At 40.0% G+C, this 15,233-nt stretch overlaps 1 protein-coding gene across 3 annotated transcripts in view; it reads right to left on the reverse strand.

The window, feature by feature from the left end:
• The window catches only part of LOC132405510 (testican-1-like), a 486,455-nt gene that overhangs the window by 74,218 nt on the left and 397,004 nt on the right, over positions 1-15,233 (reverse strand). For all 3 annotated transcript variants that reach the window (XM_059990381.1, XM_059990379.1, XM_059990380.1), the window contains exon 6: positions 12,711-12,825. In XM_059990381.1, coding sequence (XP_059846364.1) covers positions 12,711-12,825 — 115 coding nt within the window. The remainder of the gene's footprint in view (positions 1-12,710; positions 12,826-15,233) is intronic.

Consider the following 15,233-nt stretch of genomic DNA (forward strand, 5'->3'; position numbering starts at 1 on the left):
GTGGGCAAAATATGTTTTCGTTTTGGTTTCGGTGAAAATGTTAAACATCAGTGAGTAGATTAGAATCCTATATATTCCCAGGGAATGGGTGGGAAAACTGGAAGAGGAGATGGAGCCTGTTCCTTTTTGTACACACAACTGTTCTGGACTTTTTGGGTGCTCTAAATTAAGACATCACTCTCATAAATGGTAATTTTTAATTTTCTGGTGTGTTGAACTACTCTGACAAGGTGATCTCATCAATTTGAAAGCCTTCAAGATTGCGAGAAAGCTGTATCAACAAGAACTCTCTGCCAAACATCTGCCAGAGGGAACAGAGAGAATAGCTCCGCTCAATGGGTTTTTATTCAGGTCAGGTATCATATGTTTAAACAAAATGAATTATGGCTGAAGCTCACTTTATTTGCCTGGCCAATTTTTCTAGCTGGAGATTTAATTTGTAAAAAAAATTAATTTAAACACCTTATTATCATCTCCTTAAGACATTAACTGCAGCACCATGTACTCACCGAACTGTACAAATTAATACTCTACCATCATTGAGTAGGTCAGTGGCATGAAACCAAACACACCTGTTTCAACCTAGATCAGGGTGCTTTGGAGCTAACTTTCAGTGGGAACCCACCCATCCTCTAGTCATTCCTGGGGTTTAAAATGTCTCCAGAGAATTCACAACCTTTTTTAATCAATTGTCCAAAATTACTTAAAAAGATTATGAAATTGTCCAGGTCTTTATGAAAAGTAATGCTTATGCATATTCCACATGAACTTTTGAGGTGGCCTAAAGTTTCATAAACTGACAATGCCGCTGTTTATGACAATCTCAAATTTGCTGCCAGATTTGTAATGTAAATGGAGAACTTCTGTCGTCTGTGGAGAAAATGAAACTACCAAAAGAAATAACGGTAGCTCTTGATATGATGAAACACATTGAGCATTAAGCAGGAACCTGTGCCAGTTCTGTTTGGGGCTGATAGGTGCAGTCTTCTCACATGAACCATTTACAAGATGCTTTGTGCATAAATACCACGAACCATTAGGCGAACCTTGCATATAAACCATGATCCTGTGACATGCCAGAAGAGTGACCTTTAATGTGTGATCTTTCACCGGAGTGCATAAATCTTAGAAACAATAGTTCCTGTTGGGAGCTATTGCTCCAAACAAAGGGACTGTTTGATGACCTAATAGATGGAAACCATTGGGCATCAGCGTGCTTGAAATTTGACACTGGATTCTAATGCACATGAAAGAGCAAATTGCTTTTGGTGACTGATTTTTGGTTCTAAAAGTACTGGGACTATATTATTCTTTTGGATGATGGGAGCAGCTACCATTTGCTGGCTGAAGTTAAAAAGAATAAAGATGAAAATTAGTAGAAGGGAATTTACATCAAAAGGTAAAAAATGGTCATTGGTTCCATCTTATTCTCACTGAAATCTCAACAATTTTCTTCAATTGCTGAGACATTACCGATTTTGCTCAAAATATCATAGCAGATCTGAATGAGTTAATTTGTTACACAGATTTAAATACGGGCTTTTATCTGCAAAATGTTCTGCCCTAGTAATTCCAACATTCTCCCTTATTTTCAAACAGAACTACATGCTTTTGAGTTTAAAGTAATGTGTACATATTGCACAGTGACAAGAACTAACTTTACCAAAGTTCAAATTTATTATCAAAGTATATATATGCAACCTCAAGATTTATGTTCTTACAGGCACTCAAAAAACAGGGAAACACAATAGAATTCACTAAAACACACACAACAAGACCACCACTTATCTAATTTGCAAAAGAGGACAAATTGCGTAAATAGTAAAATAAATAAAACACATAAACGTGCAACACACACAAAATGCTGGTGGAACACAGCAAGCCAGGCCGCATCTATAAGGAGAAGCACTGTTGACGTTTCGGGCTGAGACCCTTCGTCAGGACTAACATAAACGTGAACTGCTTAGTCCCTGACAGTGAGCCCACAGCTATGGAGCTCGTTCGGCACTGATGTGAGTGAAGCCCATCCAGAAACCCAATGGCTGCAGGGCAAGAACTGCCCCAAAACTTGCCGCCATGGGCTCCATGCCTCCTGCACCTGCCACCAGCTGGCAGTAGTGAGAAGAACGGGAGACTGTCACACACGAGCAGACGGTGCTGAACCACTGTTCCTTTTCTGCTCTCATTCTTGACGAATTTAGTCTTGCTCGATGCTTTTATCGCCACAGAGTAATGGAGTTGACCAGAGGCACGTCTTCTGCTATCAGGCCTCGACGCAGTGTCCACCCCCAGTGATGGCAGCCCCAGATCTACCTGTGCTCTTGAGAGTCTAGTTCACTGAATCGCCCGGGAGACCGGAAAAGAGCCAAATTGTTTTGTTGGCTCAAAAGTATGCCCTTAAAAGGGAAATTACAGGCTGCAGACTGTACCAATTGTAGTACAGAAGTATATCTAATAGAGTATCTAGTAGTTTTGCGAGCTATCTGCAAAACATCGCCATTGGTTGCAGGCGCCATCCTGTCAACTGGCCAGAGATGGTCAGCGACCGGCTGATGAGATAGAACAGAAATTCTAATTTCAAAGACCAATCATGAAACTAATTTGCTCCAGTTAGTTCAAAATTAGTTTCCTAAATTTAAGCACCAGGTGTTACTCTTTTATCTTAGTAAAGCACTTGTGACTTAAAGCTCATCTCCAGGACTTGAATCTAAAGTCTAAACAGATGCTTCAGCATGCTACTTTTCCATAACGACCCAAATGTTTGTTCTTGTAGGTGATATTAATGCTGGAGGCAGTCTGCAGAACAGTTTGGCGAGTCCTTTCTGAGGTCCTGGCCAACCTTCAACCAGCATCATTTATGATGCAGTCATTATTGTAATGTGTCTTTCAAATCTTGCTGCTGCAGTTCCTATATTACAATGATTACTTTTTAAAAACTCTTAACACTGCTAAAGCGATTATAAAATTATAGATCTCTATTACTGTTTTAAAAAAACATTGTCTATAATGTGGTCTGAACTCTACATGCCTTTTACGCGCAAATCACACATGAAAACAAACAATAGACTATTGTGTATTATCTGCAGCCCTCTGGGTTCTCCCTGATTCGGGCAGACAGGTGTAAAATCCTCTTTGGAAAGGGTAATGGAGGAGGGGTATGCTTCATGGTCAATAATGCTTTGTGTGACCCCTGGAATGTGCATGCCCTCAAATCCCTTTGTTCCAGATCGAGAGTACCTGGTGCGGCAGTGTAGTTGTTTCTGGCTGCCTAGGGAGTTCACGGCTGTCATTATCACAGCTGTGTATATTCCGCCGCAGGCTGGTACTGACCTGGCTCTCAGGAACCGTACAAGACCATCAACACCCCGGAGATTGTACACCCAGAGGCTGCTTTCTTCGTCTCTGGAGACTTCAATTGAGCTTTACTGACTAAAAGTCGCTCTGAAGTTTTGTCAACATATCCAGGTGAGCACATGGAGAGATAGCATACTCAACCACTGCTACTCTCCCTTCAGCAATGCTTACAAAGTACTCCTCCGCCCGCCGCTTAGGAAGTCTGATCACTCCTCCATCCTACTTCTGCCCGTGCAGAGGCAGAAGCTGAAACAAGGGGCGGTCATAGTTAAAACCCTCCACCGTTGGTTCGACCAATCAGTCTCCATGCTACAGGGCTGCTTTGATGACGTCAACTGGAAGTCTTTCATGGTGAGGATGTCTCCAAGTTCACCGAAAGGGTCTCAAGCTTCATCCGAAAGTGCACTGAGGATGTTGTCCCCGAAAAATGGGTCAGGGTCTATCCAAACCAGAAACCCTGGACCAACAGGTCCATGTGTGCTGCACTCAAGTCATCAAGGCAGTGAAACAACAATACAGGGACCAGACACAACTCTCCACCAACAACACGTGCAGCTTATGGCAAGGTCTGCACACCATTGCAGACTTCAAAGCTAAGCACAGTGGTGCTGCCAACATTGCTGCTTCTCTCCTAGATGAGCTAAATCTTGTTTACGCTCAGTGCGATGTCGCCAACACTGAGCCCGAGGAGAGCCATTGATGTGATCTGTGACCTGTGCCTTGGTCATGTCTAAGGCTGCAGTACGCAGGTGTTTCCGACGAGCGGACAGCCGCAAGGCTGCGGGACTGGACGTCATCACAGGGCAGGTCCTCAGGATGTGCACAGCCCAACTGGCTGGTGTGTTTACAGACATTTTTAATCTCTCCCTCTCCCAGTGTAAAGGGCCCTCCTGCTCCAAAACACCCACCATTGCTCCTGTACCTAAAAAGACCAAGGTATACGTTTGAACGACTGGCATCCTGTCGCATGCGCCTCAATAATAAGCAAATGCTTTGAAAGGCTGGTCAAGGACTACATCTGCTGCACGCTACCACCCACACTGGATCCCCTACAATTCACCTACCGACACAACCGATCAACAGATGACACAATAACCACAGCTGTACACACTGTCCTTACACATCTGGAGAGGAGGGATGCCTATGTGAGAATGCACATAGACTAAATTCAGCATTCAACACCATAATTCCCTACAGGTTCACAAGAAGCTCAGAGACCTTGGCCTTCACCCTGCCTGGTGCAGCTGGATCCTGGAATTCCTGTCAGATCGCTGGCAGGTGGTAAGAATGGGCTCCCTCTGACCTTCAACACAGGAGATCCTCAGGGTTGTGTTCTTCTTTCTTTTTCAATCTTTTTATTATTATTATTAATATCAACATGATAAGATTAATACATAGATAGTGGGATTACAAACTTACAAATTTAAACTGAACATGAAAGAATACACAAGCAATAGTTACAATATAGTTGTCTTCCCAAATCATGAATGATACAAATATCATATAAACAAAGCAAAACTAGGTAAATCAGGAAGAAAAAAAATAAAAAAAAATAATGAATAATAGGCTGTTTATAGAATCTATATAAAAAAATACAAAATCATCAGTGTTGCCAACTCTGATCCTCTCAACATATGTATAATCAAAACCGGAAAAACGAATAGGTTTGGAACAGGGTCAAATTACATCATATGAAAATATTGAATAAATGGTCTCCATGTCTTTTCAAATTTAATAGAAGGGTCAAATACAACACTTCTAATTTTCTCCAAATTTAGGCATAACATAGTTTGAGAAAACCAATGAAATACGGTAGGGGGATTAATTTCTTTCCAATTCAACAAAATAGATCTTCTAGTCATTAATGTAAGAAATGCAATCATTCGACAAGCAGAAGAGAATAAATGGAGTGAGTCCATCATTGGTAAACCAAAAATTGCAGTAATAGGATGAGGTTGTAAATCAAATTAAATCTTAATAAGAGTGAATTGTTTCCTTTAAATAGACAGGTTCCAATTTATGGAAATTTACCTTTTAAATTAGTTAATGACTTTTTTATATACTTAGGGATTAAAATTACAAAAAATTATAAGGAGTTATTTAAGGTTAATTTTTTACCCTTAATTGATCAGATTAAATGTTTGTTCACTAAATGGTCACCATTATCTTTATCTCTGATAGGTTGGATTAATGCTATTAAGATGATTATTTTACCCAAGTTTTTATACATATTTCAAGTGGTACCAATTTTTATTCTGAAATCTTTTTTTGCTAAGGTTGTGTTCTAAACCCCCTCCTTTACTCTCTGTATACCCATGACTGTGTTGCCACCCACAGCTCCAATCTGCTAATTGAATTTGCTGATGACACTGCATTGATTGGCCTAATCTCAAGTAATAACGAGGCAGCCTACAGAGAAGAAGTCATCACCCTGACATAGTGGTGTCAAGAAAACGACCTCTCTGTCAATGTCGCAAAAACAAAGTACAGTAGCTGATTTGGACTACAGGAGGAATGGAGACAGGCTAACCCCCTATTGACATCAATGGATCTGGGGTTGAGAGGCTGAACAGCTCTAAGTTCCTTGGTATACAATCACTGAGGACCTCATTTGGTCTGTACATACCAGCTGTGTGGTGAAAAAGGCACAACGGCACCTCTTTCACCTCAGACTGTTGAAGAAGTTTGACATGAATCCCCAAATCCTAAGGACTTTCTACAGGGGCACAATTGAGAGCATCCTGACTGGCTGCATCACTACTTGGTATGGGAACTGTACCTCCCTCAATCGCAGGAGTCTGCAGAGAGTAGTGTGGACAGCCCAGCACATCTTCCCCCTATTCAGGACATTTACAATGACAGGTGCATAAAAAGGGTCTGAAGGACCATTGGGGACCTGAGACACCCTAACCACAAACTGTTCCATCCGGGAGACAGTACTGCAGCATTAAAGCCAGGACCAACAGGTTTCAGGACAGTTTCTTCCACCAGGCCATCAGACTGATTAATCCATGCTGACAATTGTATTTCTAAGCTATATTGACTGTTCTGTTGTATATCCTCCTGTACATACTATTTATTAAAAACTACTATAAATTGCACATTGCACATTCAGACTGAGACAAGATTTTTACTCCTCATGTATGTGAAGGATGTAAGAAATAAGGTCAATTCAATAGAGCTCCACCTTCATACTATAATTCCAAGCAAACTCATCTTCCTCAGTTCCGAGACCTGAAACTCAGAACCTCCATCTGCAACTGGATTCTTGACTCCTTGACAAACAAACCAAAATCAATAAGGACAGGCAGCAACACCTCTGCCATGATCATGGTTAATGTTGGTGCCCCTCAGCCCCCTGCTCACTGTACAGTCACAACTGCATGGCCAATTTCTGCTCGGACAGCAGCTACAGGGTTGTCGGACATCACTGCAGAGGGCTGATTCTGAAATAACTACGCTTCGGAGTATAGACAGGAGACAGAAGGTCCAGTGGTCTAGCATCATGAGAACAACAGTTTTCTCAATGGAAGCAAAACTGAAGAGCTGGCCATTGACTCAGGAGGGGTGGTAGAATGCTCGCTCCTCTTTCCACCAACATCGAAAGGGACGGAAGCCTCAAGTCCCTGGGAGTGAACACCTCGGCCAGAAAAGCACACCACTGCCTCTGCTTGCTCATAAGCCTCGAGAAATTTAGCATTTTCTCTCTGTCACTCGCCGTTTTTATCAATTCATCGTAGAAAGCATCCTATCCAGATGCAGCACAGCTTGAGAAGGCAACTGCTTTGTCCGTGTGGTGAACTACATATACCTGTCTGGACACGCCCTCTGCTGACTGCTCTTGTGGCTCCTCCCACAGACCCCTGTATAAAGGCGATTGAGGCCTGAGCCCGGCCTCTCAGTCTCCAGGATGTAGTATGGTGGTCACTCACTGCTTGTTCCTTCTTCTAGTCAATAAAAGCCGATATCTCGCCTTTACGTCTCAGAGTGAGTTATTGATGGTGCATCAGTCCGTGACCACAAGAAACCGCGAGGGGTTCTGGATGCAGCTCAGCATATGGTGCAAAACAGCCTCCTCCCCTTGCAATCTGTGTATGGTTCCTGCTGCCTCAGTAAAGCAGCTGACATAATCAACCATCCCAGATATCCTCTCTTCTCCCTATCACCGACCCCCATCCTCCGTCACCGGGCAGAAGATTCAAAACCCGGCAGCATGTAGCACCGGACTCGAGGAGAGCTTCTATCCCACTGTTATAAGACTGTATTTCCCTGTAACTGCAGTGCTTTATTCTGAATTCTGTTATTTTCCCTAGTTCTACCTCAGTGCACAGTTGTAGTGAAAGGCTCGGTATGGATCACATGTAGTGTTTTTCCACTGTACCTCAGTACATGTGACAATAATAAATCAATTTACCAATTTTAAAACTGGTTCTCTCTGTGATAAGTGCACACATCATGAAATAGCCCACATCAGGAAATCGGCCTGGGACCTCCCGTTGTGACTGTAGCTCAAGCAATATGAGTTGTGCTCCTACTGATGTTATCCACAGTAGCCACTTACATGATTAGCTGACTAAATTGGTGCACTATCAAAATCAGGCTTATTACCACTTATAATAAGTGAAATTATTGTTTTGCAGCAGTGCAGTGCTAAGACATAAAAATTACTTTGTGTGGGGCCTAGAATAGATACTTCAAGATGTTGACCTGCAGGAATTTAAAGCCGCTCACTCTTTCCACTGAGGACTGGTGTATGTTCTCCCGACAGATTAGTCTACACTTTGCTGTGGCGTACGGCCACTTGTGGCACCTATAGCACAAGCTGGAGATTTTTGCTTTCCCTCAACTTCATACCACCCTTTCAGTGTCTGCATGGAGAAAAGCTCTGTAAGGTCTGATCACTTTCCTAGAGAGCAGTAAAGCAAGGATACTTCAACAGCAAACTGTGCCGACAGCTCCACACAGGCCTGCCTTACCTCTTGTACTAGCATGCAGAATCAGTGGTACTTTTAAGATATTTTTGTTCAAACTTGCAAATTTCTTCTGGATGAGTGTTAATGTTATAATGCAATGAATGAGGGTGAAATCCAATTTCTAGGCAACAATGGTTTCAGCAGGTAATTAGCACATTTCTATCTATGCCCTTAACAACCTGCATCTCCCTACTGTTGACCTACAAAAGAAAACTTGTTCCCCTAATAATCTTGCTGTCAGAGACAAGGCGATGTACAGTAACAATCAGGCTCTTCAGCACATCACATCCATGCTGTCCCTTGTACTTATCAATATTACCCCCATAAGCATAGATAGGTTGACCCTTTCAAATGAACATCTATAACAATAATTCTGTTTTACAGTACAATATTCTGGAACTCTGATCCAGTCCATCCTATGATACAAAACACTTCTATTGTCAAGCACAGTCATTTCAGGATAACCCGACAAAGTTAAGGTTTTCAAAGTTCTAATTAACAGTAGTTAGTATCACTACCACTTGTCTGAGGCACAATTTTAGATTTTGTACTTAAATATATTTTGCTTCTAATTTAATGAAATTTAAAAAAAAATGCACTAATGATGTTTGAAAATTCAATTTTTGGTCCTGAAGAAGGGTCTTGATCCAAAACATCTACTGGTTATTCATTTCCACAGAGGCTGCCTGACCTGCTGAGTTCCTCTAGCATTTTGTGTGTGTGTTGCTCTGAATTCAATACTCTTGCCATTTTTCTGATTAACAGAAGATGTGCTGCAAATCATGGTGCTAAGATCATTCAACATCTGCTCGTTTGTAATAAAATTTAGCTTTGTATAAATTGGATTCCATCCAAATAATATCCAGTATGTTAGTTATAGGGAAATAAGATTGAAATTCCAGAGCTTTTGATATAATCCTTCGAGATTCCTTTGAAGATGTTTAAAGTATAACAACATTTTCACTTAAGGATGTTTAGTAGTGTAGACCAAACTCAAGAGGAATCTCTATGGAAGTACCCTTTGTAAATCTCAGGTATCTGTTTTGACACCATCAATCAACTCCAGAATCTGAAATGGACCCCGGAAATGCCCAGCAATTGTGCTGCATCTTATCCTTTCCGATCCTTGACAAAAATAAAATAAGGGCCCCTTTCATTTCAAGTGGAGAATTTTAGCCTGTGGTAAGGGAGGCTAAGTTAATTTTTGATTATCTTACTTGAAAAAAAAAATGAGTTCTACTGTGTTAACATGTTATAATAACATTTACTTACTTTTTATAATCGTGTCTTTATAGAAATATTCATTTAACTTTTAATAATTTTAAAATGTCTATGAAATTCTGTGATATTTAAAACCTTAGCTTTATATACAACACTGAAAATGAGAACATTAAGTGCTGGAAATCTGTGAAGTAAAAATCAGAATTGGGAATAAACCAAGTTTTATATTCCACAGAAAAGAGAAAGAGTCTGTTTAGAACAAAAGTGGTGGTCTTTTTGATAGGTCAGAAGGAAAGCAAGATTAAACAAAAAATAAAAAGTAGAAGAGATGAAAGAAATCTGAAGTACAAGATGACACTGGAAATAAAACTGAGTGATGGATATGTGGAATGAATCGTTGAATTCAGTGGTGAGTCTTGAAAAGTAATGATCATGTCAGAAGACATATCCATAAGATAAGCATGGACTTGGGGGTTATTTATTAGCATGGATGGAGGATTAGTTAACCATTAGAAGGTAGAGAGTTGGGATAAATGATTGGTGATCAGTGGTGAGCAGAGTGCTGTAGGGGCTGGTGCAAGGTCCACAAATGTTCGTGATTTGTAACAGGAGACCAAGTGTAGCATAATTAAGTTTGCTGATGACACTAAATCGAGTGGAAAAGACATTTGTGTGCGGAGAGTCTGCAGAGAGCTATAGATAGGTTAAGTGAGTGGGCAAGTATCTTCAAAATGTACATCATTGGTATCCACTTTAAAGGAAAAGTAGATCAGATCGTTGTTTAAATAGTGAAAGATTGCAGCATGCTATTGCACAGTAACTTCAGAGTGTTTGTGCATGAATCACTAAAGGTTGATTTTCCAGCGCAGCTGGTTATCAAGAAGGCAAATGGAATGTTAGCCTTCATAACTAGAGGTTCTGAATTTAAAAGCAGAGAGGTTATGCCGCAAATGTACAGGAAAGTGGTGAGGCCACACCTGAAGTAATGCATGTAGTTCTGGTCTCCTTACTTGAGGAAAGGTATACTGGCTTTGGAGGTAGTGCAGAGGAATTTAACTAGGTTTATTCTGGAGACGAGGAAGTTAGCCTATGAGGAGAGATTATGTTGCCTGAGACTATCCTTGTTGGAATTCAGAAAAATGAGAGGGTATCTGATAGAAACATATGAAACCATGAAAGGGATAGATAAGATAAAGGCAGGGAAGTTTTTTTCCCCCACTGGTGAATTAGACGAGAACTAGAGGGCCTAGCCTCAAGATTGGCAAAATTAATTTAAGATGGAGATGAGGTGAAACAGCTTTTCACAGTAGTGAGTCTATGAATTCTCTGCCTAGAGAAGCAGTAGAGGCTACATACATTTAAGACACAGTTAGATAGGATTTTGCATATTAGGGGTATTAAGGGTTATAGGAAAGAAGATAGATAAGTAGAGATGAGTCCATGGCCTGATCTGCCATGATCATATTGAATGGTAAAGCAGGCCCAAAGGTCGCTCCTGGTCCTGTTCTTATGTAGGGGTATGTACAGTATCCCAAGTACAGTGGGGCTCATTCCCTAGCACTGTCATCAAATCAGGTAGAGATTGAAACTTTGCCACCTGAGATGTCCTTACTGTTTTGACCTCACCAGTGGGGAAGGTCAGCAAAGCTGGGATTCTGCATGTGGACCAAATTGGCATGGCAGCGATTCTGGATGGTAAGCCAAGGGAATCTAATCCATTTTGTCATAGCATTGTGCATTTCGCCTGCCATTCGTTCCTTCAGGAAACATTAAGACATGCATTTTAACCTGCTGTCTTGTGCTGAAGGATCATAACCTTGTATAGCTACACAGAAGGCGGGTATGCTAGCTTTAACATAAGAATCAACATCAGATATGGGCGACTTCACCTCTGAAGTCACTAAAGGTTTTCAGTGAGACCTGGCATCAACCATGTAGCATCTCTCCATCTCTCGTAATCTCTTAATAAAAATTTAACTCGCTCAGAATTCAAATTTCCAATGGACTTTGCGTCAGTTACCATTTACAGAAGAATACAAAATACTGCCACAATTTGCATAGATGTTTCTTATTTTTGGTTCCACTTTCTATATCCTGTTCCACTGTCCGAGCTTCACCCATCAATGGAAATACTCTTCTACTCAGTTCTCCCCATCAGCAATTTCAAGAAACACAATGGTAGATTCAGTAAACTTTCCTTGATTAAGATTAAAATTTTTCAGTTGATTAGATGAACTATTTCTATTCCTAACTTGCTATTTGTTGAAAATACAGAGCCAATGTGCTCAACTTTCACCAGCAGGAACATCTGAAGAAAGGTTTATTTTTATTCATAGAGACATAAAAGTTTTAAAATTGCAAATCAACTTGATACTTGTAAGCTACTGCTTTGAGAATCAGAATCAGATTTATGATCGACATATGGTGTGAAATTTGTTGTTTTGCAGCAGTTTTGGTCTAATGCAGTTCTCAAATGATTAATCCCATAACTTTATTAAAATCACATATCCTTTAGCAAGTTAGTAAGAAGACAACTTTCATCTTCAGCAGAAATTATATTTGAAATCTGGAAAGTTACTTTACACAGATTATTAAGAGAAGCACTTTCAAACAAAAAAGGGCTGTGAATTGAAACACTGTGCAACAAGCAATGACTGATACTAAATCACATTTTGCAAACAGAAATAGAAAAGAAACCTGCAAGAAACACAAAGGCCTGTGGGGAGGAAGCAAGAAAGCAGGACTCAGTAATATCAGTATCCAAGATAGCAGAGATAAGCGATACACAGAACACTTAATTTGTTAATTTGTTTCCTCGGATTATTATCTTTGCATGGAAGCAGCATGCCTGGAATTAAAAATAAGTTGATTCACTTTATTTGGCTAGTATTATTGCTTTTCAGTTGTTGTGGCCACATAGGTCCTATGGCTATAATATAAATAACTTAGGTCCCTGAAGGTCCATTTAATTTCATAACTTAAAAGGCAATCTTTCAGTTTTATATTTACTTTCAAGCATCCAATCATAAATAATCCCTTAGAAATTTTAGAAATCAATTTGAATCATTTATTTGATACATAAAAGCCTTATTGAATTGAAAAGTAAATTGCATTTTGAAAACTCAAATACCTTGGATTACTGTGGTCACCTTTGTGACTTACCGGTCTTTTCAGTTTTCAGTTTCACAGTTTCTTGGCCAGGAAGACAAGGGCAGGGGCCTTTGCATCTCAAGGTGATCGTCTTATGAGAAGAACAAGCTTGGTAATCCAATTTACACTGTAATCAAAAATAAAGGGAAGATTATGCAACATGATCCTTTTTGACTTTACCAAATTGACACAGATATAAAGATGGCTTAGAAAGTTGAGACTGTCCAAACAAAGTATCAACTCTTGGTTCTGACTGGTTTTTGGTTCATTTCAATCATAGCTGTCTTTGTTCTCATCATCTACAGAGCTGTGGGGAAACCCAAGACTGCTTACAGGAGCAGAAGATTAAAGAATCAGTGTGTTGTAATGTCAACTGCAACCTTCGGAAGTCCTTAATAACAATTAACAATTACAGCACAGAAACAGGCCATCTCGGCCCTTCTAGTCCATAAATGGGGGATGGTATAGTAAGGTATAGTATTGTTTGCCTTGAAGGAGAATTGAGGAAGGGCAAGTGCATTTGGGATGGGTGACAAAGTAATTGGACAATATCTGGTGTGGGATGAAATAAAATCACTCTGATAGAGGACTAAATTCAGCACAGGTGAGAGTAAAAGGCCTCATAAAATTACTATACTTGCATGAAACTTGCAGAGATGAGTGAGATTTGAGTTTGGAGTTGGGACTATGCCACATCTTTGTCCCAACTTTACATATAAGTAATTACTTGTTAAACACTAAATTGGTTGTGGAACTATTATCCAGAAAACTTTAATTTCAGAGATAAGAACAGTGCACTTGTACAGCTAATAGAAGTGCTGCATCTGTGATAAATATTCACTTCTTGGTTTTTTGCTAAGTTTGCTCTTTAAATAGCAGCTGCCACATTATATCAAAACAGATGTAAGTAAACTTCCAACTAATAGTTTGGTTTCTATTCATAAAAGGCTATCAGTCTTCAGTTTTAAAAAATAAACAGAAATCAGTAATCAGCTTGGAGTTAAAAATACAGCTTTGCAATCAAGCACCATAGATATAAGTTACTCTGTGTAGAAGCAGATGCTAGTCACTGCACCTGCTTTATCAATGCTCAGGTTACAGTCTAAAATGATGGGTTGGTTAATTTGGGCTATTTCAAACAAACAAGCTGACTCTTAAGTTGCATAGTTCAAGAAAGCTTGGCAGAACAGATGGATAATATCATTTAGCATATCAATAACTGATGTGTTTATAGTTGGGAGTTTTATGTGCTCAAGGAATTTAGCTTTACAACATTAATTGTTAACTGTGAACACGAGATTATAGACCATAAGATATAGAAGAACTAGGCCACTCAGCCCATCACATCTACTCTACCATTCCATCATGGCTATATTATCCCTCTCATCCCCATTTTCCTGCCTTCTCCCCATAAACCTTGATGCCCTTACAAACCAAAAACCTATCAGCTTCCACTTTAGATATACTCAATGACTTTGCATCCACAGCTGTCTGTGACAATAAATTCCACACATTCACCACACTCTGACTAAAGAAATTCCTTCACATCTCTAATCTAAATGGATGCCCCTTTATTCTGAGACTGAGCCCTCTTATCCTAGACACACCTAGTAAAGGAAACATCCTTTCCACATCCACTCCATCTAGGCCTTTCAATATTCAATATTAGGGCAAAATTTTGTTTTAAACTATTTTGTTAGCTAGAAATATCATTTCTTTAGTAAGGAGAGGGGACTCAACACTCAAATAGTGTGTACTGCCAGCTAAACCCACTCTGAAGAATAAACAGGGAAGTAAACTAGTCTTTCAAGATTGGGTAGTTACAATATAATCTCCCTTTAGTGAGTGGATTCAGCGCTATTTGTATCTGAGGCTTTCGTTTGAGTTTAGAACTTCGTGGTCAGCAAATCACAGATGGCACTTGACATGGTCATGTTATACCAGAAGCATTATTTTAGAAAGGATTATTATTTTGAAGTAGTCGAATTTCAAGTGCTACAGCACTTCATATAATAGTTGACATCCTGGTTTCCAGCAGCTGAATGTGTTGATAGTATATCAAAAATATGGGATAATACTCTGACTACTCCTTAAGAGACTGGAGTGATGAAGGGATAGAACATAGTTTAGGATGCAGATTAGACAGACCAATCTCCGCTGTACAACCAGCCGGATGCAGACCATGACGGTTTGTACCAAGCCCCAACAGCATAACAATAATTCCTAACTGGAGACAACAAATTGGTGCTTTTTTAGATTGAAACCAAGCACCCAGATGGAGACCACATGCTCATGTGACCGAACCTGGTAACCCATATCTTAATTCCAAAGCATGGGGATATCATGTATTCCTATCAGGCACATGAGGCAGTGCCCAGGTCAGTAAATCCCATAAGTACCAGTGAAGCCTGGAGGGCAGATGCTAAGGAACATGCACTAGAATTACTAAAAAGATTGACTATAGCTAGTAAACGGATACAGGGAGCTGTTCAAATACAGGGAGCTACTGCAGCTTCCCCAGCAGAAACTTCCAAT

Source organism: Hypanus sabinus, chromosome 15 (assembly GCF_030144855.1).
Source record: "Hypanus sabinus isolate sHypSab1 chromosome 15, sHypSab1.hap1, whole genome shotgun sequence".
NCBI classification, from domain to species: domain Eukaryota; kingdom Metazoa; phylum Chordata; class Chondrichthyes; order Myliobatiformes; family Dasyatidae; genus Hypanus; species Hypanus sabinus.